The sequence below is a fragment of the Pristis pectinata genome, chromosome 8, assembly GCF_009764475.1.
Source record: "Pristis pectinata isolate sPriPec2 chromosome 8, sPriPec2.1.pri, whole genome shotgun sequence".
NCBI lineage: Eukaryota > Metazoa > Chordata > Chondrichthyes > Rhinopristiformes > Pristidae > Pristis > Pristis pectinata.
The window spans coordinates 15,207,179-15,231,796 of NC_067412.1; the positions used below are offsets into that span (position 1 = coordinate 15,207,179).

General features: G+C 39.3%; 1 protein-coding gene across 3 annotated transcripts in view; it reads right to left on the reverse strand.

Moving 5' to 3' along the window:
* The window catches only part of cramp1 (cramped chromatin regulator homolog 1), a 60,595-nt gene that overhangs the window by 26,342 nt on the left and 9,635 nt on the right, over positions 1 to 24,618 (reverse strand). For all 3 annotated transcript variants that reach the window (XM_052022063.1, XM_052022064.1, XM_052022062.1), the window contains exons 3-10: positions 21,503 to 21,702; positions 20,681 to 20,834; positions 19,552 to 19,635; positions 17,725 to 17,773; positions 15,574 to 15,659; positions 9,419 to 9,542; positions 7,966 to 8,047; positions 1,758 to 3,080 (exon numbers count right to left, since the gene is read on the reverse strand). In XM_052022063.1, coding sequence (XP_051878023.1) covers positions 1,758 to 3,080; positions 7,966 to 8,047; positions 9,419 to 9,542; positions 15,574 to 15,659; positions 17,725 to 17,773; positions 19,552 to 19,635; positions 20,681 to 20,834; positions 21,503 to 21,702 — 2,102 coding nt within the window. The remainder of the gene's footprint in view (positions 1 to 1,757; positions 3,081 to 7,965; positions 8,048 to 9,418; positions 9,543 to 15,573; positions 15,660 to 17,724; positions 17,774 to 19,551; positions 19,636 to 20,680; positions 20,835 to 21,502; positions 21,703 to 24,618) is intronic.

Here is a 24,618-nt window from a genome sequence, read left to right on the forward strand (position 1 = left end):
TTACAGGTTGGCACCAGAGTAAAGTTCAAGATTAAATCTTAAAACTCCAAAAAAAAATTGAAATATTTCACAAATGCACTGTTACTTTCTTCACTGCTGAAACCAAAATAACTGCTTTTATTTTACACCAGTACCTTGCTTAGCATTAAGGGGAATTCCCATGCTCAAGAGTGTTAATAGAATCAGCACTAGGATGGTCATAGTAACATTTTATAGATGCATCAAGGCATTACTGACAGTGCTGCTGTACTGAGGACCTGGCACAAACCCCTGCCCTCCCACCTGCTGCACCCGTAACGTGGATGAGGGGGTCAGCTGTCCATTGGTGTGTCTGCAATAAACAGTTAATGGGATCTCATCACCACATGGCTTGGTGCAATGGCTGCCTCTGACGGTTAGTGTTGGGCGGGTTGAAGCTCTAAGCTTAAGCTTGTTACCATACAGAAATCTCCAGGTTGTAGAAAGTTGTGCAGCCAAACAAACAGAGGGGAAAAGAATCAGCTTAGCGCAGATCCAGCAGAAGACAGAGACCAAAGGAGCCCATTGCTCAAGGTGCTAGCAAGGGTGCAGCCCTCAGCCCCACATTGGCACTGAGCAGCAGCACTGCTCGCTCCAGCCCATCCAGCACCAGTGCTTACAGGCAGCTCTGCACATTGCTTTGGTAATTCACTCCATACTGAACAGAGCAGCAGTCAGTGTTCAGATTCCAGGATCAAGAATACTGTAACTAATTAGCACTTTGCGGGGTAGCACTAGACAGGGGACCAGTGCAATACCAATTTTCTACACCACGGTGAAATAACTTGAATTTTCCCTGAAGTTGAACACTTGGGCTAACAGTATTTTTTTCTCTCTGAAAGACTGCTGACAACTTGATGCATAAGGAAGAACCACATTCAAACATCTCATCAGTAATGCTTCTAAAACTTAGAGAATCCGGACTGACATCGTATGTTTCACTTTTGGACAGGATGTCATCCAAGTGAACCACTTATCAATGTTCTGCACTGGCAGCAGTGCCTCAATTTCTTCTCTGATTAATTAAAATGGGCCACTAACCTTGACTGATTTCTTTTAAAAAACACCCTTTTAGCTGCTCAGAGAAATTTTACTGAAACACTAAGCAATGATCATAAACTTTGTTAATATTTTCCATGGCTAATGGCAATAATTTTCAAGGAATGAGATCATTAGTACTGTCAGTTTTTAGGATTAAGAAAGTCTGCAGCCTCTTAGAAACAACCACGTGCATACATATAAATCACCTGCATTAGGTCTCTAATAAAAAATGTTAACACGCGTAAGAGATTGTGCATAAAGCAACTCAGTAAAAGGGCCTCTGTGTTTCATTTTAGTATCTGCTTCATGCACTTGAACAATAGCAGATTTCTCTTCGCAGCACAATAACACTAATATTGTGAGAATAAACGTGTATCCTTTTAAGGTAAAACTGACCCGTGGCAAATACTCATCAGTTACCTTCTGTAAGAACACAAGAAAGAGTTGGCCATTTGATCCCTTGTTTCTGCTCCACCATTCAATAAGATCACAACTGACCTATTAACTCAGCACCACTTTCCTGTACTAACTTTACATCCCTTAACATTATGATCTCCTTGGCTTCTGTGATGTTTTTTTAAAAAAAAGTCAAAACCAAAGTAATATCAAATGGTCTTAAATATTCCTTCCATCTGAATTTAAACCATTTTAGTAGAAGCTATTCTTTTCACTCCTAACAACTTGTTTAATGTACTCACAGATTTAGGATTCACTTCAGTAGTGATAATTTGCAGCAAGCACTTCAGTAACCCCTGACTTGTACCCTTTGTCCTCTCGGTTTCCTCTGGGTTGTTCCGCTGGGTCTGCACCCAGTCATATTCAAGTTGCAATTTACTGGGTTTCCCCAGCATGAGGTACAATTCAGCCAATGTCAAATTTTCGGAGGTACGTGGATTCCAGCCATCCTCCAGCACCTGTTGGGCTAAGTGGGTAGCATCCTCTTTCGGTGGCTTTGGAACAATGCTGGCACTACCAGGTTGTCCCTGAGAGGGTGAACTAGTATTCATAGTCTGCCTATGGCATTCAGCATCAGACACCTCATCTGTGCACACCACTGGTTCTTCATGAGTGCAAACAGTAGGCAAGGTCCTATTATCACCATCATCTACTGCATTGGAATTGGATGATGGTGAAGTGATTTCAGTTGGTAATTGTGGCCCTGAAACTGCAAACTGTTCAGTGTTGGATTCCACAACTTCTACCGTTCCAGGATGCACAGCACCGGGATCACCACAAAATCCATTTATGCCCAAGGTAGCAACACCCTTTTCGGAGGATTTATCCTGACAAGCACACCTTTCTGCAGCTACTGACAGAGAATTCTGACAAGACTTCATGCAGCGAGGAGCTGGGTCCAAGGGAGATGTCTCATCAATATTCACCATACCCCCACAGACACAGAGCTCAGTAGTGGTGGTTGGTTCTGGGGACTCCATTAAAGGTACCTCATTACCAATGCATTCTTCAGTGGAAGCATCCGAATTAGATTTGGGTGAATTAAATGTGGTTTCTCCATTTTCTCCTAACTCCTGCTGTCCCACATCAAATACCTCCTCTGCTTTTGGACTTTCCTGTTGGGAGATTGCCTCTCCAGCAGAGGTACTTTCCAGAGAAGGCATTTCCTCTTCAGTGCTTTGTGATCCTTCACCAGTCATCAATGCAGTTGTTTTAAAACCAGTTCGCCCATCTGTCGTGCTTCGAATTTGTTTAACTTGTCCCTTCACTGTGCCCTGAGTTCCTTGACTGAGGGGAACATTCATATCCTTTGTAACAGGGGCTCTTGCTAATATTTGTGCTGGTGGGAGTAAATGAATGTCCTTTATATTCTGTCTGCACCTTCCTGTTTCCTGCCAGTGCACGGTGCAGCAGGCTTTTGAATGAACCACCTTTGCCACTCCAGGCAGTACAGTTAAAGTACAATTCTCTGCAGGGTAGAGATGGAGTTCTGTCTTTTCCTCAAACCCCATGATCCTTGATTCACCATATCCTGAATCCTGCTGGCGCTCTTCCAATGACTTACGCTGAAAATAATAACATCAAGGAGAAACAAGAGACAAGCCATTTGAAAACATTAATTGAATGAATTATACGTTTACCTAACATTTTAGCCTTGTCAAGCTCAATCAGGTCACCCCTCAGCCTTCTCCACTCCAAAGAAAATAAATCCAAGCTTATCCAGTCTCTTCTCTTGGCTGAAATGCTTCATCCCAGCAACATCCTGTGAATCTCCTCTGCAATCTCTCCAGTGCAATCATATCTTTCCTACTGCAGTGTACTCCAGCAATGGTCTAACTAGTGATATACTCTGTGCACCAGCAAAAGGTGTCAAGTATTCTGTAACACTTCATAACCACGTTATCTACCAATATAGCTGCCTTCAGGAATAATTCTACCACTCTGTACCAAAGTACTTCCCAGGATCCAACCAAAGTTTGTGTATATCCTGGCCTTATTAGTTGTCCCAAAATGTAAGCTCACATTTTTCAGAATTAAATTCCATCTGCCATTTCCCCACCCACCTCAATAACAATCTGCAACCGAAGACTAGCCTCTTCACTATCCGTTACAACACCAATCTTCATATCACCTGCAAACTTACTAATCATATATTCTACATTCACATCCAAATTACTAATGCACATAATAAATAGTAAGGGTCTCAGCACCGATCGTTGCAGTACACCACCAGTCACAAGCTTCCAATCACAAAAGCAACCCTCAACCATCTCCCTCTGCCTGGTGTCATCAAGCCAATTTTGAATCCATTTTGCCAAAATGCTCTGGCTCATACTTTTTGGACCTGTCACCCATGTGGGATCTTGTCAAAGGCCTCATGGAGACCATGTACACTACATCAATTGCACTATCCTCTGACATTCTCAGGTACCACTTTGAAAAATTTAGTATCTCCCCTTAACAAAGCCACACTAACTTTCCCTGACCAATCATTACTTCTCCAGGTACAGGTTAATCTTTTCCGCTCAGAATATTGTCCAACAGTTTCTCTACCACTGACATTGGACTCAGTAGCCTGTAATTACTTGGTTTAATGTATTCTTGGTAGCATCACTACTGACAGAGCACTATAGGACACTATTGCTAGATTGGGTCTGCGGTAGGCACTGAGGGAAACAAGAGGGACCCTACTTGATCACCAATCCACCTGTTGCAAATGCGTATGTCCACAACAGTACTGATAAGAGTGAGCAATGCACAGTCCTTGTGGATATGAAATCTTGTCTTCACAGTGAAAAAGCACTTCATTGTGTTGTGTGGCACTACCACCATGCTAAAATAGGGCAGATCCACTAGGTGCTGCGGGCCTTCAGCAGAATTTTACCCAACTACAATCTGCAACCTCATAGCTCAGCATGTCCCTCACTCTACCATCAACCCAGCAGATCAACACTGGTTCAATAAAGAGTGCAGGAGGGCCTGCCAGGAAAAGGCCCAGGCATACCTCAGAATGAGGAAATAACCTGGTGAAGCTTCAAGACAAGACTACTTGCACACCAAACAACATAAACAATACCAAGTAATGCTACAACCACCAGATTATATCTGTCAATTAAACAATTCCCTGGAAGACCAGGCTCCACAAACATCCCCATTCTCAATGATGGGGGAGCCCAGTACATTAGTGCAAAGGAGAAAAAGAGCTGGAGCATTTGCAAAAATCTTCAGCCAGAAGTGCTGAGTGCATGATTCGTCTCAGCCTCCTCCAGGGATCCCCAGCACGATTGATGCCAGTCTTCAGCCAATTCAATTTGCTCATGTGACATCAAGGAATTCCTAAAGGCAATGGATACAGCAAAGACTATGGGACCTGACAACATTCTGGCAATAGTACCAAAGACTTGTGCTCCAGAACTCCCCATGCCCTTGGCTAAGGTGTTCCAGTACAGCTACAACACTGGCACATACCTAACAATGTGGGAAATTGCCCAGGTACATCCTGTCCACAAGAAGCAGGACAAATCCAACCCAACCAACTACCACTCTATTAGTCTGTTCTCAATCATTAGCAACGTGATATAGGAGGTAATTGATTGCACTATCAAGCAGCACTTGCTCAGCAGCAACCCACTCACAGCAACTCAGTTTGGGTTCCGCAAAAGTCACTCAGCTCCTGACGTTAATACAGCCTTGGTCCAAACAAGGACAACAGAGCTGAACTCCAGAGGTGAAGTGAGAGTAACTGCTCTTGACATCAAGGGAGCATTTGATCAAGCATGGCATCAAGAAACCCTGGCTAAACTGGAGTCAATGTGCATCAGGGGAAAAACTCTCCACTGGTTGAAATCATACCTAGCTCAAAAGGAAGATGGCTGCGATAGAGAGAAGTCAATTACCTCAGCCACAGGAGTTCCTCAGGGTAGTATCCTAGGCCCAACCATCTTCAGCTACTTTATGATTGAAGGAAGATCATTGAAGTCAGAAGTAGGGATGTTTGCTGATGATTGCACAATGTTCAGCACCACTCATGGCTCCTCAGATAATGAAGTAGTCAACAACCAAATGCAACATGACCTGGACAATATCCAGGCCTGGGCTGATTGGTGGCAAGTAACATTTGCGCCAGGCAATGGCTGTATCCAAGAAGAGAAAATCCATCCGTCTCCCCCTGACATTCAATTACCATCATGGAATTCCCTACTACCAATATTCTGGTGTTTACCATTAACGCGAAACTGAACTGGAGTAGCTAATACACAATGTGGTCAGTGACTAGGAATCCTGCCATGAATAACTCACCTCCTAACTCTCCAAAGCAAGTCCACCATCTAAAAGGCTCAAGTGTGATGGAATACTCTCCACTAGCCTGGATGACTGCAGCTTCAACAACAGTCAGAAAGCTCGGCACCACACAGGACATAGCACCCCGCTTAATAGGCACCCCATTCACAACCACTCATTCCACCACCGACACACAGTAGCAGCAGTTTGTACCATCTGCAGGATGCACTGCAGCAACTCACCAAGACTTCTTAGATAGCACCTTCCTACCCCACAACTGCTACCAGGCAGAAGGACAACGGTAGCAAAAGCATGAGATCACCACCACCTGACAGTTGCCCTTTAAGCCACACGCCATCCTGACTTGGAAATATATTGCTATTCCTTCAGGTTCGCTGGGTCAAAACTGAAACTCCATCTAACACCATAACCCACATCTCAAAGACTGCAGTAGTTCAAGAAGGCAGCTCACCACCACCTTCTCAAAGGCAATTAGGGATGGGCAATTAAATGCTGACTCAGCCTGCGAAGCCCACGTCCCTTGGAAAAAAGGCTGCCCTTCTTAAGTAAAATGTAGCTTATTTGGTATCCTTCATTCATCTGACAATTCTTTTGCAGTCAGAGAAAATTTCAGTCAAGACCCAGCAACCTCCTCTCTTGCCTCATAGTAACTGGAGATACACAAGTCGTTATAGAGTCATAGATTCGTACAGCACAGAAACGGGCTGTTTGGCCCACCCTGACTATGCTGACCTTTTTGCTTATCCAAACTCTTTCCATTTGTCCGCATTAGAACTGTATCCTATGTCTTGCCTATTTAAATGTCTGTGTAAATGCCTCTTAAACATAGTAATTATATCTGATTCATCCACTTCCACTGGCAGTGCATTCCAGGTATCAACCACACCATGTAAAAAAAAAACTTACCTTGCAAATCCCCTTTAACACTCCTTCCTCTCACATTAAATCTATAGCCGATTTATCCACTTCTAAGCCTTCTAAAACATACCATTGAGAAGGAGATATTGTATGTTGTTCTAGAATTCCATTCTCTCTGACTTCTCCAACTACAATTTTCTTCTCCAAAGTGACCTCACCTGCATTGTCTCACTCCATACACAGGGTATCACTTTGGTCCGTAATGTGGCCTACTTTTTCCCTAGCTACCCTCAGAATATACTAATGAAAAATTTAGGATTTTCCTTAATCTTGCCTTCCAGTGCTTTTTCATGCACTCTCTTTGCGCACCTAGGTATCCCCCTACACATTTTACATTCCTTTATGGTCTTACTTGTTTTGATCCTCTAGACCTGCCAAAAGCTATCTTTTTAAAAAAAAAATCCAACCCTTGACATCCAGGACAAGTTGATTAGGCTTGCTGACTTTACCTTAGAAAAAGCAGATCATTTAAAAAAAAGTTTGTATCTCACAGAAACAAGTACTAAGGTACACAATGTGGCACTGGTAAACATTCAGTTACAGCTCTCCAGCTGCCTGCAACAAAGGAATTGTGTTAATTATGCAGCAGGATAAATCTAAAAAAAAAGATAACACACTCTGGAAAAGCTGGAGAAATGTAGCAGGGAAAAACACACTTCTTCCCCCACATATGTCCACAAAATATATCTGGATTTAACACAAGGAGGCCAGTTTTTCTTGCTCCACTCTGCAGACATGGGGCAATAATGATTTGAAAGTTATGCTGATGAACTATGCTGGAAATATATGGCACTTTATAACCATCATGTCCTGTAACCACCCCAATTCTTTTCAAGTGCCATGTTGTCACTTGTAGCCAAAAAATGACCTAGCCAGAAGTTCAAAAAACAGACTACTGCAAGCCACATGCAAAACCAGCAACAGCAAAGCTTTCTGTGGGTCAGGAGGAATACAAAGTCTTTTTCCAAGTTCCCCAAAATCCTCTGAGCCATCTTCCTCCATTAAGATCACTCCATAGATTTGCCCCTGAAGGTCACACAGGTTGTAAATACTGATTGAGTACTTCCTGCCTACCAACTGCAAGTGAAAAAGGCTCAATAAGTAATATGGCTTGAATGTTTCACTGAGGATATCTGCCAAGCAGTGAGCATGCTTTGCCAACTGACTGCCTGGAATTCATTGATAAACTGGCTGCAAGGCTTTCTTGTCCACTCAAGTTGAAAAGGATACAATTCTGAATTCCTGTAACGCCCATTTATGTTTGAGGAAATCAATGAGGCTGGAAACTTTCCGATGTAGTTCCACCATCATCCTGTAAGAGAATAAAACCCAGTCCATCAAACAGTACACTACTAGTAAGAATACTGCATTGCATTTAATAGAATCACATACAAGGAATGGTAGTTAAAATCATGGACTGAAAGTATATGGAATGAGCTGCCAGAAAAAGTGGTTTAGACAGGTACAATAGTATCATTTAAGAAGCACTTGGATTGGTACATGGAGAGGTGAGGTTTAGAGGGAGATGGGCCGAACTCAGGAAATTGGGACTAGCTGGATGGGTACCATGGACTCGTTGGGCTGAAGGGCCTGTATCCATGCTGTAATGCTCTATGACTCTATAAACTACAATTCAGTTTGCAAATGCAACTGTCAGGTTCTAGCAAGAAGCGGAAAAGTTAACTTTAACTTCTTAGTTGTGATGTACCATATAACGTACTGTTGCATAAGATGATGAACGTGGAGTTATATCTATCACTTTGCACATGGACAGCTCATGATCTGTCGTACCACCACAGGGAGTTACGGAATTGGGAAGGAGGAACTTTCCAAAGTAGAGCAACTTGCAGAGAATTGGAGGTCTGCCCACTTTATTCATCCAAGGACACAGGCAAGATATATGAAGCACATACACAGAAAGATCAAGTTTTCCCATTGGTTATTGATGAATGAATACTCTACAGCAAATGATGTAATTCAATTAAAACTGAACATTCATTATTATTAGCAAGTTTGGCAAATGCCCAGAAGGTTTAATTTTCTCCTTGATATTCTATTAAAGTATTTTCAGATGCATCAAAGTAAGTAGTATGCAGTCAACACCACCTTCGAATGATTTGTTTAGAAATACCCAGACCCAAAATTCAATTCCCCTCCAATTGGCACAATTTTTAATTTAACTCTCAAGTCTTCTTCTGCCAAATATCAATTAAAAAGTCTGGATTACTTAAATGCACTAGTCTGGTATTAGTTATTTATATAGAAGTCTCATTCCAAGATACAGGCAACCCTGTTTGGGTAATGGAAATTTGCCCTGGCAGAATTCACCAGTCACTACCCAGAAATTTGAGATACAGAATAAAGTTTGCTCTTGCAGAATTTGTGTGGGAAAAAAGTCAATAAATAAACACAAGATTTATTTCTTTTCAACTTGCATTTTTTGACGCATTTGTAGACAATGCAATTTAATGTTACTGAAAAATTGTGATACGCATCATTTTCTAGGAATGCAGCACCCCTGCAATGCGAGGTTCACTTGTACTATAGACATTCTACTAGTGTTATATAAAAAAGTAAAGCTACAGAAACACAACACAAGTGTAAATAGGGTAAAATTTTCTAAATTGTTGTCAGCAAAACAAAGGAACGGATCATAAATAAACATTAGAAATTTATTCTCTACCGTAGCCGAGGATTCTGTGCCAAACTCTGAACTCTTGCCCAGGTGTAGTTACTGCGTGGCAGTAGTTCAAGGAGCACTTTCACAGGAAGTCGAACTGGTTTTTGATCCTCTTCATCACTAATTCCTAAGAATAATTTTAAAAAAAGACAATCACACGACAGTCTGGGGGTTGGCAGTAACAGAAAAGGAGACAACAGAAGGAAGCAGACTGAATGTAAGCAATCTTAACCGCTTGTTACGAGAGAACAAGGAGATAAATGATTGCAACATAAAAAGATACAAAGATTAACCATGCAGTTTGACAGAAAAGAGATACTGATGAAGCTTAGGATTGGAGTGAAAGATATTGGGGAAGTAAAGATATACTGCAAATGAAGGGCATAAATTGAGGTTGCAGAGATTGGGATTGGGACAGTTACCTCTTTCTTGGCCATATTTTCCTCACAACTCCTCTCCAAATTCAAATTTAAGGGGCTTTATTTTGAAAGCACACCATCCACACGTATTCCCAAAGGGAAAGGAACTAAAGAGAAGCTTTAGAAAAATGATGCATGCCAAAAGGACTGAAAAAAGCACAGATGGACAGGGGAAAAAAAAACATTAATAAGACAATACCAGAGATAGTTTGAGAGAGCGATAATAGTTTCCAATTAACCATATCAAACCTGTGAAAGATTTTGCATCACGTAGAGGGGATTTTGCATCAAAGTGGTGACTTTGCGTATGCAAAACTTAAAAGTAAAATTGGATATATATATCTCCAAGATGAAGTGGGGTTAGTGACTGCCAGAAAACAGAATCAGTATACACAGACATAACTTAATCATTTTATAATTATATACAATTGGGAAATGTGGCAGGGCAAGTGACTTAAGTGTCAGTGGGGGAGCAGTTAGAGGTGGGGTACAATTACAATGTTTAAAAGACATTTAGACAGGTACATAGATAGAAAAGGTTTAGAGGGATATGGGACAAATGCTGGAAAATGGGACTAGCTCAGGTAGACAACATGGTTGGTAGGGATGAATTGTGCAGAAGGGCCCATTTCCACGCTGTATAACTATCAATCTACAATGGTACTCTGCAGAGCGTCGAAACTACCTCTACTGTGGTGGGAACCCCCTGCACTCCCTGGGACCCAGGCACTGTAGCATAGTGGTTAGCATAATGCTTTACAGCGCCAGCGACCCGGGTTCAAATCCAGCCACTGTCTGTAAGGAGTTTGTATGTTCTCCCTATGTCTGTGTGGGTTTCCTCCGGGTGCTCCGGTTTCCTCCCACATTCCAAAGACATACAGGTTAGGAAGTTATGGGCATGCTATGTTGGCGCCGGAAGCATGGCAACACTTGCGGGCTGCCCCCAGAACACTCTACACAAAAGATGCATTTCACTGTGTGTTTTGATGTACATGTGACTAATAAAGATCTTATCTTATGAAACCTTGCCGTCATTGCTGCCATGCCACAAGCCTGGTACAAATCCCTTTCCTCGGCTGGTATTCTGACAGCACCTAATCACCCCATCACTCAGAATGGACAGATTGCCTGTGAGGGCTGGAATACGCAGCAAGGCAGCTCCTCACAGAGATGAGGAGCTCAGATCAGCATGATCAATGTAACCCATTGCTCGGAACTGACAGTGGCTGTTCCACATGTTCACAGATTGCCCACACCCTAGTCTCTCATCATCTACAGTTGGATGTGAGGAAAACTGCTGTCTCTCCTTCTCTTCAAATATCTGTACAGCCCAGAAATTTATCTGGTTGCTGGAAATGTTGCTGCTGGTTCCCAACAATGGACCACAGTCACCACTCCAGTAAGGGGACAGCACAGAGTTGTTGCACCACTATTCCCAGCGTGCCCAACACCACAGGCAGCATCTCCACTCCATGTGACTATTTACTGCCAGGGGAGCACAAACTGAGGGCAGGAATCTGTGCCAGGTTTCTAGCACCGCTGTGCACATCGGTAGAACAGCTGCTATGCCAGGTTTCTGGCACAGCACCAAGCAGCAAAAAAAAAAGGGAGGGGTCCAGTGGTAGGCTTGCAGCATGGGAGCAGCGGGGAGAGCAGAGTTTGGGCTATCAGTAATGCAAGTCTTTACATGTAGTACAATAAAAATCCCTTTCGGCACCTATTCCACTAATACTCTCCTTTCTTAACACTCAGAGCATGTTTCTGGGAAAGTACCAATGTATATTGTTATATACTGTTGACATTTATAATAAAAAGTCTTAATAAACTTGTCCCTTAAGATAAACCTATCTGCTCTCCCCCGACCTTCTTATTCTGACTTCTGCCATCTTCCTTTCCAGTCCTGATGAAGGGCCTCGACCCGAAATGCCAACTGTTTATTTCTCTCCATAGATGCTGCCTGACCTGCTGAGTTCTTCCAGCACTTCTTGTGTGTGTTGCTCCAGATTCCAGCATCTGCAGAATCTCCAGTCTTAATAAACTTGTCATATTTTAATAATCTACTCCTGTTAATAGTGGAGATTAAGTGCCTCTAATTTTAGAAACCATTTACATTACCAGGTCAAATTTCCATTGCAAATTTGTTCACAAAAATTTATTTTGCAAAAATTAACAGAGAAAGTGCGAATATACATGCATACATGCTTATTTTTAAAATTTATTCTTGGGACTTGGGCAAAGCAGGTAAAACCAGCATTTATTACCCATCCCTAATTACTTATGACTGTGGGAAGTGGTCTTTTAGAACTACTGCAGTCAGTGTGTAGTATTACCAAATGCTGCTAGATGGAGAGTTGCAGGATTCAGCAACAATGAAGGCAGTGCAAAATACTTGCAAGTTGCTAATGGTGATTGACTTAGGAGAATTTAGGGATGGTTGTTCACATGTGCTTGCTGCCCATTCTTCAAAGTGACATACTGTACATTAATGGATTTGGAGGATTCTATTAAAGTGGTCTTGCAGGTGGTACATACTACAGCCACAGTGCACTTGTGGTGGATGTGTGAATGTTTAAGGCAGTGGACATTATGCAAATGGAAGTATTCCATTACACTCATGACTTCTGGAAAGTAGTCTCTCATCTCCTCTTGAAGACATACCATGTGTGTGACTGGTACATCTTCTAGTCAATGATAGTTCTCCATCCTCAGGATGTTGTTGCTTGGGGATGGTGGGAGAAGGGTTATGATGTTGAATTTCAAGAGGTCCTCTTTTATTGGAGGCAGTCACTGCTTGACACTTGTATGTATTGAGAAGGGCTGCTTCATTATTTGAAGAATTATAAATGGAAGTGAACACTGTAGAATCATGAACAAAACATCTTCATTCTGACCACATGACACAGGCAACATCATTGATAAAGATGGTTCCACTAAGACCACATGCTAAGGAATTACTGCAAAACTGACTTGTAGCTATGTGACTGGCCTCAAACAGATAATCTGTGTCAGGTATGATTTTAGCCTGTAGACAGTTTTCTCCTAAATTGCCATCCACTTCAACCTGCCACTCTGCCTTAACATCAAATGCAGTCACTCTCATCTCACCTCTGGAGTTCTATGTTTGGACCTAGGATGTTATTATGTGCCAAATGATCCTGGAGGAACCCAATCTGAACAGATAAATCTGAAAGTGGTGCCTGTTAACACAGTTGATAATCCCATCTATTATTTTTGTCAATGATTGGGAGTTGGCTGATGGAGCACTATTTAACCAAATTGGATTTGTCTTGCCCTTTTTTTTTTAGGTAGGCTATGACTAGGCATGTTTGCATTGCATCAGGTAAATGCCAGTGTCGTAGCTGTACTGGAATAGCCTGGACAGAAGTTCAACTATTCTAGAAATGCCCATTTGCATTTTAACCATTATGTAGTTAGGGGCCATTGCTTTGATGTATCCAGCACCTCAGTTATTCATTATGATTTTCAGTGGTGTGAACTAAATTGATATCTTGTGTCAGGCTGGAGACTAGCTCTGGATACCTATTAGATTGTTAACCCAGAAACCCCCAAAGATATATGCTCAAATCCCATCATGACAGCTGGGAAATTTATGTAAAATTGAATAAATCTGGAATAAAAAGCTTGTTGTTTAGCATATTTGGTGCTGCAGTTTAACCTTATTTTGGTGTCACTTCTAAGATCACTTGACTTAATAGTGAGAGTGAGAAGTATGCCAGGTCAGGTTTATGGTGGAGTACCAGAAAAACAAACTGACCATCAATAAACTGCTTGATGTACTCAGAATCTAACCTACTTCGCACAATGAAAGTTTTTACACAGCATGACGAAAGGTGTTGAGAGAACTTTGATGGTTACTCTTATCAATACTGTTAGACAGCAACAACAGGTAGAATGGTGGCAATAAGGTCAAGTAAGTTTTACCTGTTTTACTTCTCTCACCCCTGCTGAAAAGTCAGTCTAGAAACTGTGTTCATAAGAATTCAGCAAGCTCATTTAGCAGCAGTGCTAATAAGTACTTTTGACAGAAAGAGAACACCTCCACAGTCATCAATAGGGAGGTACAGGTTAACCGGCAGGTTTGCTCTGTCAGATGCCACAATACTTGTGGATCTGGATAATATTGAGGACTCTGTGGATCTCTCTTTTTTTTTGAGTATATATCACTGTGGCGCCAACTTTAGTTGGCCTCTCTGACTGAAGGCATGGTGAAATCCAAAATGGTGGCTGGAACGTTAGATTCCACGACTATGACTAGTATATAGCGCAACTCTTCCAATGTTGGCACAAATCCCCAGACATTACTGAAGAGACCATAGCAAAGTTGACCAGGCTGGATGTGCCTTTGTCACATGTATGTATCTAATACTTTGGTCAATGCTGGATAGTCTATAGAGTTTTTGGTAAACTGTAATTTAACTATACTTGGCACAAACTGAGTGGTTTCTTCATCTATTTCAGAAGCCAACCAGGCATGGAGTCACACAATAGCAAGATTGGAAAAGAGAGCAAAGCTCCTTTCCTATTTTACCAGTGAATAATAATCAATAAGATGTATGGTCACCATTAATATAGCAAACTTTTTAGTCCAGATTATTTAATTAAAATTCCCCTGATGTCATGATGGGATTTGATTATATATATCTAGATTATTAGTCCAGGTTCTGCTTTAAATCCAGAAACATAACCACAGTGGGTTCATGCTCCATGAAAGTACACTTACTATTTTAATTTACATCTTGTTTTTCGGACTTTCAGGTGATGGCTCAATATTTATTAGTCAGCCAAGTGCCTAGCACACAGCATCCACACCATGCTCAATAGCGTCCATCAAACCAGTGAAAAATCTATATGTTTGTATTGCAACTTGACGTATATATATTTTTCCAATATCGGCACATCCCCAAGTGGCAGGTATAAGCCAAAATTTACAAATTCCCAAGCTGATACAGGAGCGCTGGTGAAATTTAAACAACTAAGACCAAACATCTTACCAATACAAAGCATAGGCAAGCTTCCAGCTATTCATTAAATGGTGGCCACCCTACTGAATAAGGATGATTGTATCTCACAGACACAAAAGAATCCTTATTCCTCTGATAACTCCATTAGATACCTGAAATGAGCTAGGCAAACTATCTTTTTTCAATGGACATCTTAAACTTCAATCTTGTAACTTAATAACATGTACTGTATGTACGTTCTCCTTCAGTGCATGCAGGAACTGAAGAAACTGAGACATTACTATCAAAGTATAGCTTCTAACGCACAGAACTGTAAGTATTTTGTCTACAATTACAAAACTACAAAGAGCGGGAAAAAATTGATTTGTAGCTATGTGACTGGCCTTGGAAGAAGCTGCCTTGACTAATTTAGTATCTTTTTTTAAATGGTTACTAGGCAAACCTGACTTCAGAAAACATCACTATTGATTGAGAGAAGAAAGAAACAGAAGGAAGTTGTTATTCTGCATTCACTACTTTCACAACCAGTTGGAAATCCCCTCTTACAAAAGCTACAATTTTGGTTACTAAAACTTAAAAGTTACCAGTTTTATATTTACACACTGTGCATTTATGGATCCTGCCAACAGGTTGTCAGATTTGATAACATTTGCTCTTCCCATCCTTCCTCTTCCTTGTCTGTTACTAACATCTTCTTAAAACAGCCCCTCAGAAATTTAATTTAAACTTGTAGCAAAGATAACTTTCTAGAACTTACCTTCAGGATCACAGAGTTTTTTCAAAGCCCGGCACATTGGTGCTTTTATTCGCAAATTGCGACCTTTGTATCGCACAGTTGTAGCCCTGAGTTAATTAGAAAAAAAAATCAAATCACTTTAATCATGGAGAAGGACAAACAAATCTTATAAACTTAGAGTTCACTTGACACAACAGCTTTCTATAAGTTTTTCCAATCAAATATGGCAGCCCATCTGAAATCAGTGTGGCAAAGAGTATCAATCAGAGCTCTAACTTTCAAATTGGAGAAACTTTGTATTAGCAAGTCTTTCAAAACTTTTCTAATTGATTGTTTAGGTCACAAAATCTTACAAAGCAGAACCACAACACACCACAGCGTTATAATATAGAGACATCCACTAATACAAAAGTTACGATCTCTCCATAAACATTCAAATTTCTTTTGGGTGAAGTGAAGTTTTTCCAACTTTCCATAAGACCATTTCAAGCAGATGTTGATCACCTCTGAATTTTCACTTTCTGAAATTTCATCCTGAAATTTCCTTTCACAAACTTTTGTTAAATTACCCCATGCTTTAAAATTGTTGTTGTATTTGAAATTGTGTATCGTGTTAAGTTTTTGGATTCTGCCCATAATGCTATTTATTTATAGAAAGCCCTTTGTCATTCACCTACAAGGTTGCACAACTTTGTTTTTGTCTAATATAATCTTTCCTCATAGTTGTCTTTGGAAAGAAATAAAACAGTTTTGTGGTCGCTTTCTGCATTAGTTCCAAAGGTTGTAAAATTCCTTGATGACTAGAAATGAATCAATATTCAGGATATGCCTGACCAGGGTAATATGGATTGAAGCTTGTACTGGTTTTGGGAATATTGTTTTGCTACTTTAATTGATATTTTGAAATCACTGCATCTGGTCAGTTATATAAAAAGGAAAAAAAAACAAAAAAAGCAGAAGATGCTGAATATACACAGGATGTATTATTACTCACTGATATTTTAATTTCCACTTTGGTTAGTTCCATACCATTAACCACATAACTTTGTTTTCAAATTATCCACAGGCCGGGTGGTAGCTCTATTGGAAACATTGCCCAGGTCTTTCTTGAATTTCTCAGTTGCTTATTTGACTCTACTGCCCTACCACCCGGCCTCCCCCACCAAAAAAAACACATTTAGTATCTCTGCTAATTATACCAATACAGTAGGTGTTTCCAGGTCCAGGCTGCCTAGTTAGATCATAAAAAAAAATTCTGTACCAATCCCCAGAGCAGTCCATTCTGTACATCCATCCTGCATATCACTCCCCTAACTAGAACCTCTAGTGTCACTTCTTTCAGTCATTTTCTTTCCACCTCCAGGTTTTAGCAATGATTTCCAATTAAATGGCACTTTTTAAATGTGAAATTTTATCAAAAATTATTTGTGAAATTTTATCAAAAATTATTTGAACATCTAGATCATAATCTTTTGTGCACAGCACAGTGGGGAAGCTAGTAAAGCTGCTGCCTCACAGCGCCAGAGACCCAGGTTCAATCCTGATCTCAGGTGAAGTCTGTACGGAACTTGCACGTTCTCCTCATGACTGTGGGTTTTATTTGGGTGTTCCAGTTTTTTCCCACATCTCAAAGACGTGTGGGTTGTTAGGTTAATTGACCACTGTAAATTGCTGCTCCTAGTGTGTAGATGAACGAGGGTTTGGGGGGGGGGGGGGGGGGGGTGCGGGTTTGATGAGAATGAAGACAGAATAAAAATAATGGGATTAACATAAATTTAGTGTAAATGATGATTGATGACTTGGGCTGAAGAGCGCATTTCTGTGCTAGATCTCTTTATAACTCCATAATGAAATAATCAATTAAGGTCAAGACAGTGTAGTTATGCTGGGAAATTATTGACTCAGAAGGAAAGGAAATGCAAATATACAAATGATCTGGTGGTGTGGTCACTGGAGACTATGACATACCATCACATTGATAGCAAAGCAGTAGACAAATGCAAAATAAGGCTACAAGTTCAGGTTATCACTTATGCCAAATCATAATAAATTAATTGTTTGACCTTGCAAAACAAAAATTTCTAATTTGGGACAGCCCTATGGAAGATAAGCAAGGTTAGTTATACTAAGTTAGTATATGGTTGCAGGCTAACTTTAAATTAAATCACTTACCCAGCTTGAATTAATTCATTGAGTTTGGCTGCATTTTTATCATCCATGCCTATAAAATAAATGGATCAGCATAACATTGGCAATTAATTCAATCTACCATTTTAGCATGAATTAAATGCTACCTCAAGGCATCAAATTCTTACTTCAGAAAATGTCTTTAATACTACTCCCATCTATACAATCTTTAAGCATTTATTAGAACAGGCATATAATCAATCAATCAAAGCCTAGATTTATCGCATTTCTAATTGCCCTTGTCGTGTCAAACAGCCATCTTGAACCACTGCAGTCTTCATACAGTACTGCTCACAAGAAAACTTGATTGGTAAGAATATCAAAACATACAACTTGTTTGGTGATATCATCAGGACAAATTTGTTCTCTTTTTAGAGTCATAGAGCAATACCGCACAGATACAGGCCCTTCAGCCCAACAAGTCCATGCTGACCACAGTGCCCACTCAGCTAGTCCCAGTTCCTGTGCTTGGCCCATATCGCTCTAAGCCTCCCTCCTCCATGTAACTATCTAAGTGCTTCTTAAATGATAACATTGTACCTGCCTCAACCACGTTCTCTGGCAGCTCATTCCATATACTCACCACCCTTTAGGTGGAAAAAGTTGCCCATCAGGCCCCTTTTAAATTTTTCCCTTCTCACCCAAATCTATGCCCCCTAGTTTTGGACTCCCCTACCCTGGGGAAAAGACTGTTACCTTTCACCGTATCCATGCTTCTCATAATTTTAAACATTTCTGAAGTCACCCCTCATTCTCCTACCTTCCAAGGAATAAAGACCTAGCCTGGCCAACCTCTCCCTATAACTCAGGCCCTCTAGTCCTGGAAACATCCTTGTAAATCTTTTCTGCACTCTTTCCAGCTTAACCACATTTTTCCAATTACGGGGTGACCAAAACTGTACACTTGATTATTCAGACAGGAGTTGGTGTGCAAGTTGATATACAACTTGACTATTCAGACAAGAGTTGATATACATCAGTTTATTTATTTGATCTAAAAACATCTTCAAAACCAATACCCTAATTTATGTAATGGATTATAATCAAAGGATTTTCCAAGAACTGTGCCACTATGAATCTCATACTCAGCAAGCAGCTTACCAAAATAATCAAGTACATTTTGCAGCAACACTCCACCTACTAAAATTAATATCATGACTTCTGATTTTCCATTAAGCTATCTGGTGGCAAGAAGCCTCAAAATTCTACATAGAAAGCTGCAATATAGAGAAGGCTCATTTGGGTAAACAAACCTACATAATATTTTTCTCTTTGCTGTTTACCTCGTTGAGAAAAATAATAGCTGCATCTGGGTAAAATCTGATGATGTACCAAGGATATCCCTGATTAACTCAAAGTCACTATTTTGTTGTAAAGAAATCAAAGTCCTTATGTAAGTAAACTTGTGAGTCTGTTAAGACTTAACAAGCTCCTACAAAGAATGCATGACTATTTAGTCTGCTTTTGGTATTGCTGTTGCAAGGAGGGCAAGGAAAGAATTCCCTGCTCATCTTTAAATAATCTTTCAGGATATTTTACATACATGCAAACAGGCAAATGGGGTCTCATTGTAACATTTCAATAAAAAGATGATAGCTCCTATGTCAGTCATAATTCAAATCTTTTCAAGTATCTACTTTATGAAACAATAGGTGGATTGAACATAATTGATCAAGGATGATTTGCTATTACAGGTTCTTATACGGCTAACGAAAGTTACCTGCAAAGGGTAAACAAGAATCCAAATAACTCATTCCAATTATGGCAACCACACAAAGTCTATTGCTCTGTCAAACCCATCAAAATACTCACATCCACCAATTTTTTTGCGCAGTTCTCCATAACATATTAGCCCATAGAGCTCCTGAGAGGATTTCTTCAGGCCTCGAGAGAATACTGCAAACAAAATACAATTTTCAGCAATTGTTGCATATGCTATAAAGATGAAAAATCACATCTGACCAACTAATGAGTTGCACATAAAAATTCTGGAGACAAAATTGGCTCTTCTGCACACAGAGCAAAATAAACCAAAATATATCAGCTCCCCATTTTATACCCCACCCATTTAAAAAATAAATTAAAATGTAGAGTAAAAGAGGTGCTATTCATAAATCCTTCCCTGATGGGACAATCTGTGTACTGACTAGACTGCTGGAGAGTAGCCTTAAGAAACTATGAATATTTAAATGCTGCTGCAAATTATCACTTCTAGAATGAACATATTATCCCTGCAGTTTGAATTCTCCAATATATGTTAATTAATACGTTGCTTCACAATGCCTTCTTCAAAAAGGGGGATAAATTAATTACTGGAGTCAGCCACTTTGGGAGTTATTTTGATTCTTCAGTTCTATCACAACAAAATACATTGCACTTCTGATACAGTTGATTAGAGGTTTATTTTTGTTACTCAAACATTGAATTGGATGTACAAATCAATATCAGGCAAATCAGTGCAAACTGGCTTCCTCCCACACCCCCCCCCCCAGTAAAATATTAATTCAGCTGAAGAAATTCTACTTTAATCACAAGTAATCCAAGTGCTTTTGCCCACACTATCATTTCTCTTTGATTAATTTTTGTGACTACAAATTGAGACTCAAATGTTAGATAAGAGCAATTTAGGTCCTTTTATATAGATAGAACATAGGTTTTTTGCGTGCTATTAGACATGCTCAAGCAATTTTATAAACAATTCTCTTTTTAGAAAAAACACTGGTAAGTACATATGATGTCAGCATAAAGAAAGAAAATTAGGATCGCAACTGTAGCAATAATGTGTCAGCTTGGACATGAAACTAAGGAATTTATCACTCTTGCATTCTATATAAAAAAAAGATGAAATTCTGCACAACACAGAGGAAACCAAACTGAAACAAAACAGGCGTCCAAGCAGCAGAGTAAAGATGAAATTAGTCCCTTTGGAACGTGTATTCACCATTATTGAAGTCGATGTATTTGGAGATCTTGTGCCAAGTACGGTAGTAGAAGTGTCGAACCTGCTCCTTGTTTTTCACCATACTTGCTGGCTTCCCTTTCTTCTTGTACTTCAGAGCTATGTTATTCTGTATTGCTTCAAAATCTTTCCCATGCTACAAAATAAATGAAAAACACATTGATACTGGTGTTCAGAAAAATGGAAACATTTGAGCAAAATCAAACTAGACTTTTAGGATTCAGTCTGAACAAACAGCCATACAGGAATATTTTCAGAGGAAAAGAGCATCTGACGAGAGTAGAATCCCTGCTACAAATTTAGCCCTAGCCACTGACTCCATCCCTCTGTCAATTTTCAGAACCATATAGTCTTTTTGCAATCATTTGTAACAGAGGAGCTTCTGACCACATATTTGTAGTTTTACTAAAAGTATCTATGCTTATAATATCACCAGAATCTCTCTGTGCTGAATTGTTTTATAATCACTAATAGAAAATACCTTAAGACACTGCTAATTTTAAAGGTCCTGTATAATACAAGGTTTTGTAGAATCCACAAGTTACAGTATCATTTGCACCTCAGAACTTCTGCAATTTTACAGGATCTATTAGGGGATATTAAATTTGAAGATATGGGGAGATATGGCAATGATCTTTTGGGAAATAATGGAACTTAAAGAATTTACCTTATGGCAAGAATTTGTAACTCAAACAAATAGATATTTAACTGTTAAATCAGATTTTAAACAGCAATCATGACAGTATCATCTCTATAGTACTAAGTGTCATAGGTATCAAATCAACCTCTGTAAACCAATTATACCTCATATAAGCCTTCGAAAAATGAGTTTTTATCCTCTGCACTCCATGACTCCCACTGTCTACGAACTTTCTTCTTATTCCCTTCCTCTTTTTCTCCAGATATCGCAGATAAACTCTTTGCTGTGGTTTTGCTGCTTCCACCAGCACTGCCCGCAGCAATGCCAGACGCATAACCAGAAGCAGCAGCACCCCCCTCAAGACCTGTTGAAAGAATAAAACCATCTTAATAGGTCAAATGTATTTAGAAATAAAAGTACAGTCAAAAACATTCAATTCCATTTCTGGTCTAATGATTTCAATCAAGAAAGATTGTACAGAGCAACTTTATAAAACATTTGATTTTCTGCAATGTAGTAACCATCATAGTTTCATACAATTAGCTACTCAATCCCATAAGTAAGCAAATCCAACATAAGTAAATACTAAACTATAAAAACTAGGAAAATATCAACCACACTAGTAAATTGCAGTCAAGAACTTTTACAATTCAGAAGAATAAAAGACAGAAAAAACATAAAACCAGTTAGATACAGAAAGAAATAATTACCCTGCACAGTTCAGTCCAGAGAATAACTTATAATAATTCACTTTCAGCTAAGAAAGAGCTATTTTTAAGCAAACTGAACTTTAAAACTAAAATAGACCATTGCCACTTCATCAGGGCATCACAGGGTATTAAAGAAACTTCCTAAGCAGCCTCAGAGCCCATAATGTCATACAAAGATGGGGATCCAAATTAATCAATTAAAGTGAGCCTCTGGAACAAAATCTAAACAAGCAATAATAATTAGTGTAATCCCAAGGCTCCTCAAACAATCTCAGAAACATCCCAACAAATTTACAGAGTCACAACACATTGCATCAGATATCACATTTCCAAGCCAATATAACCAACGCTTAATATGAAACAAATTGCAAAGAACTTGTGGGATGTATATTTAGGTAATTGTCAAACTTAGCAGATTATAATTTTCAGCACAGTGTTAAACTACTGTTATTCCTCAAATTCAATATTAAATTCAATGGCTCATTTTAGGGTACTCCTTATATAAAATTTATCAACAGCAAATTTACACTTTTCAAAAATTCAAAAACAACATGGCATTAAAAATCCATGAAAATCTAAAAACAGAAGATGCTGGAAATCTGAAATAAGAACAAAAATGTTAGCAACACTCAGCAGGTTACACAGCATCTGTGAAAATACTGACATAATGCGTCAATTGCACATAAAACATTTGATTTTCTGCAACGTAGTAACCATTATAATTTCATACAATTAGCTATTCAATCCCATAAGCAAGCAAATCTGACATAAGCAAATACTGAACTATAAAAATTTGGAAAATATCAACCTCACTAGCAAATTAGCAAAGTCCAGTGCGCCAGGTAAGTAATAAACTGTGGTTGAAGAGTTTAGAGTGGAAGTTTCTAAATTTCAGTCCATGGGTCTTCTATAATTGTTAACTCTTTCTTTTTCCATAAATGCTGCCTGATCAGCTGATAATTTCCAGCATTTTCCATTGCTACTTAAAAATCTATACTTTGATTGAAATTTTCTGCATTAGATATGGCTATGTCTCTCCTCAAATTTTCTAATCCCTCTCAAGCATTCAGAGTTTTTAAACAGGATATGGGACATGTGACTTCAGCTCCAAAAGGATTCGAGAAAACAGTGTTAATCAGAACTGGTGTCCAAAATGAGTCAGTTAAAAACTGTATGAAATTACATCTTTCCTAAATATATTGGGCCAAATAACCATCTTGAATAAAAATGGCCTCATGATGAACTCTCACACTTTTCCACTACAACAAGCAAATCAGTATAATGGTTCTGAATGGCAATTTCTAGTTTTTCATAAAATAAACAATTGCTGACATTAGCAATATAGCACTTTACTTTTCTCTTGTTTGACATTGCTACGATTTTTAGTTATCAATCTATTATATTCTGATAGGTTACAAATGTAGATATCTGTGGCTACAATTCAGGATTTAATGAATAGTTTTCAAATTAATTTTAATACACCAGAAGAAAAGCAAGGAGCCCCATCACTGCACTTCCCTTAAATTGCAAACATTTTAAGTTTATATTTTTTCTTTTGGTGTGTCAGCTTCTATTTCTTTGCTTTCTCAGCCACCTAAAGGTTGTGTTCCAGCACATTCTTTAGATTCTAACATTTGGTCCAACCTGTTAGGTAAATCAAGAATTGTGTGTAGGCAACCTGGAGGAGAGGTTTCCAAATTTCAGCCCTTGGGCCTTGTATAATTTGAAAGCCCAACAGCTTAGTTTATTTCCACTCATTTTTCTACTTCTTGAATTGTCCTTTTACAGCCTTGGAGGTTTGGGAAGGGCTGGATTTAAAAGTTAGTCTCACTGGTGAATAAATCCCAAATCAGAACACCAAGGTTGGTTTCCATTTGCAGCTTGAGAAGCTCAAGTGTCAGTTAAACCCTTTAATGTGCCTCACAAAAACAAAGAAGTGCAACTTAATGGCCAAAATCTTTTTTTTAAACAAAGCATCTGCAAGGTATTCTAAGGATTCAATAAATCCACTCTAAATTATATTGGCATATTTTTCACCCAAGTTTAATTGCTCCACTATAGGTGGCCTCATTTTCAGCTGCCAAGGACAAGAGGTCCAAAATTCCCTCCAACTATTTACCTTTCTTTACACTTTAAGAAGCTACTTAAAGCGGATGCACATGACCAAGCTTTTGGACATCTGCCCGAATACCTCTTATATAGCTTGAAGTCAATTTTTTGTTGGACAGTGCTCCTCTGAATACCATTGGACATTTTGCTATGTTGACGATGATAAATAAATGCAAGTTGTTGTTTCAAATTTCTGGACTAAACAGGTTAGTGGATTACAGAAGCAAAGGCAGATTAAAGTATTAGAGCAAAGGTCTTGAACCATCCTCGGAACAAGTACATCTGACAGCAGTAGCAATAGCTAACAATATTACCAATTAACAATTATAATAAAAAAAATCAAAAAATGCTGGAAACATAGTGTGACTTCTGTGATGAGGGACTGAGTTGTGTTTCAGATTAGTTGCTTAAAGCGGTAGCTCTTGCTTTTTCCTTTAGAGATGGTGCCTCATCTGCTGTGT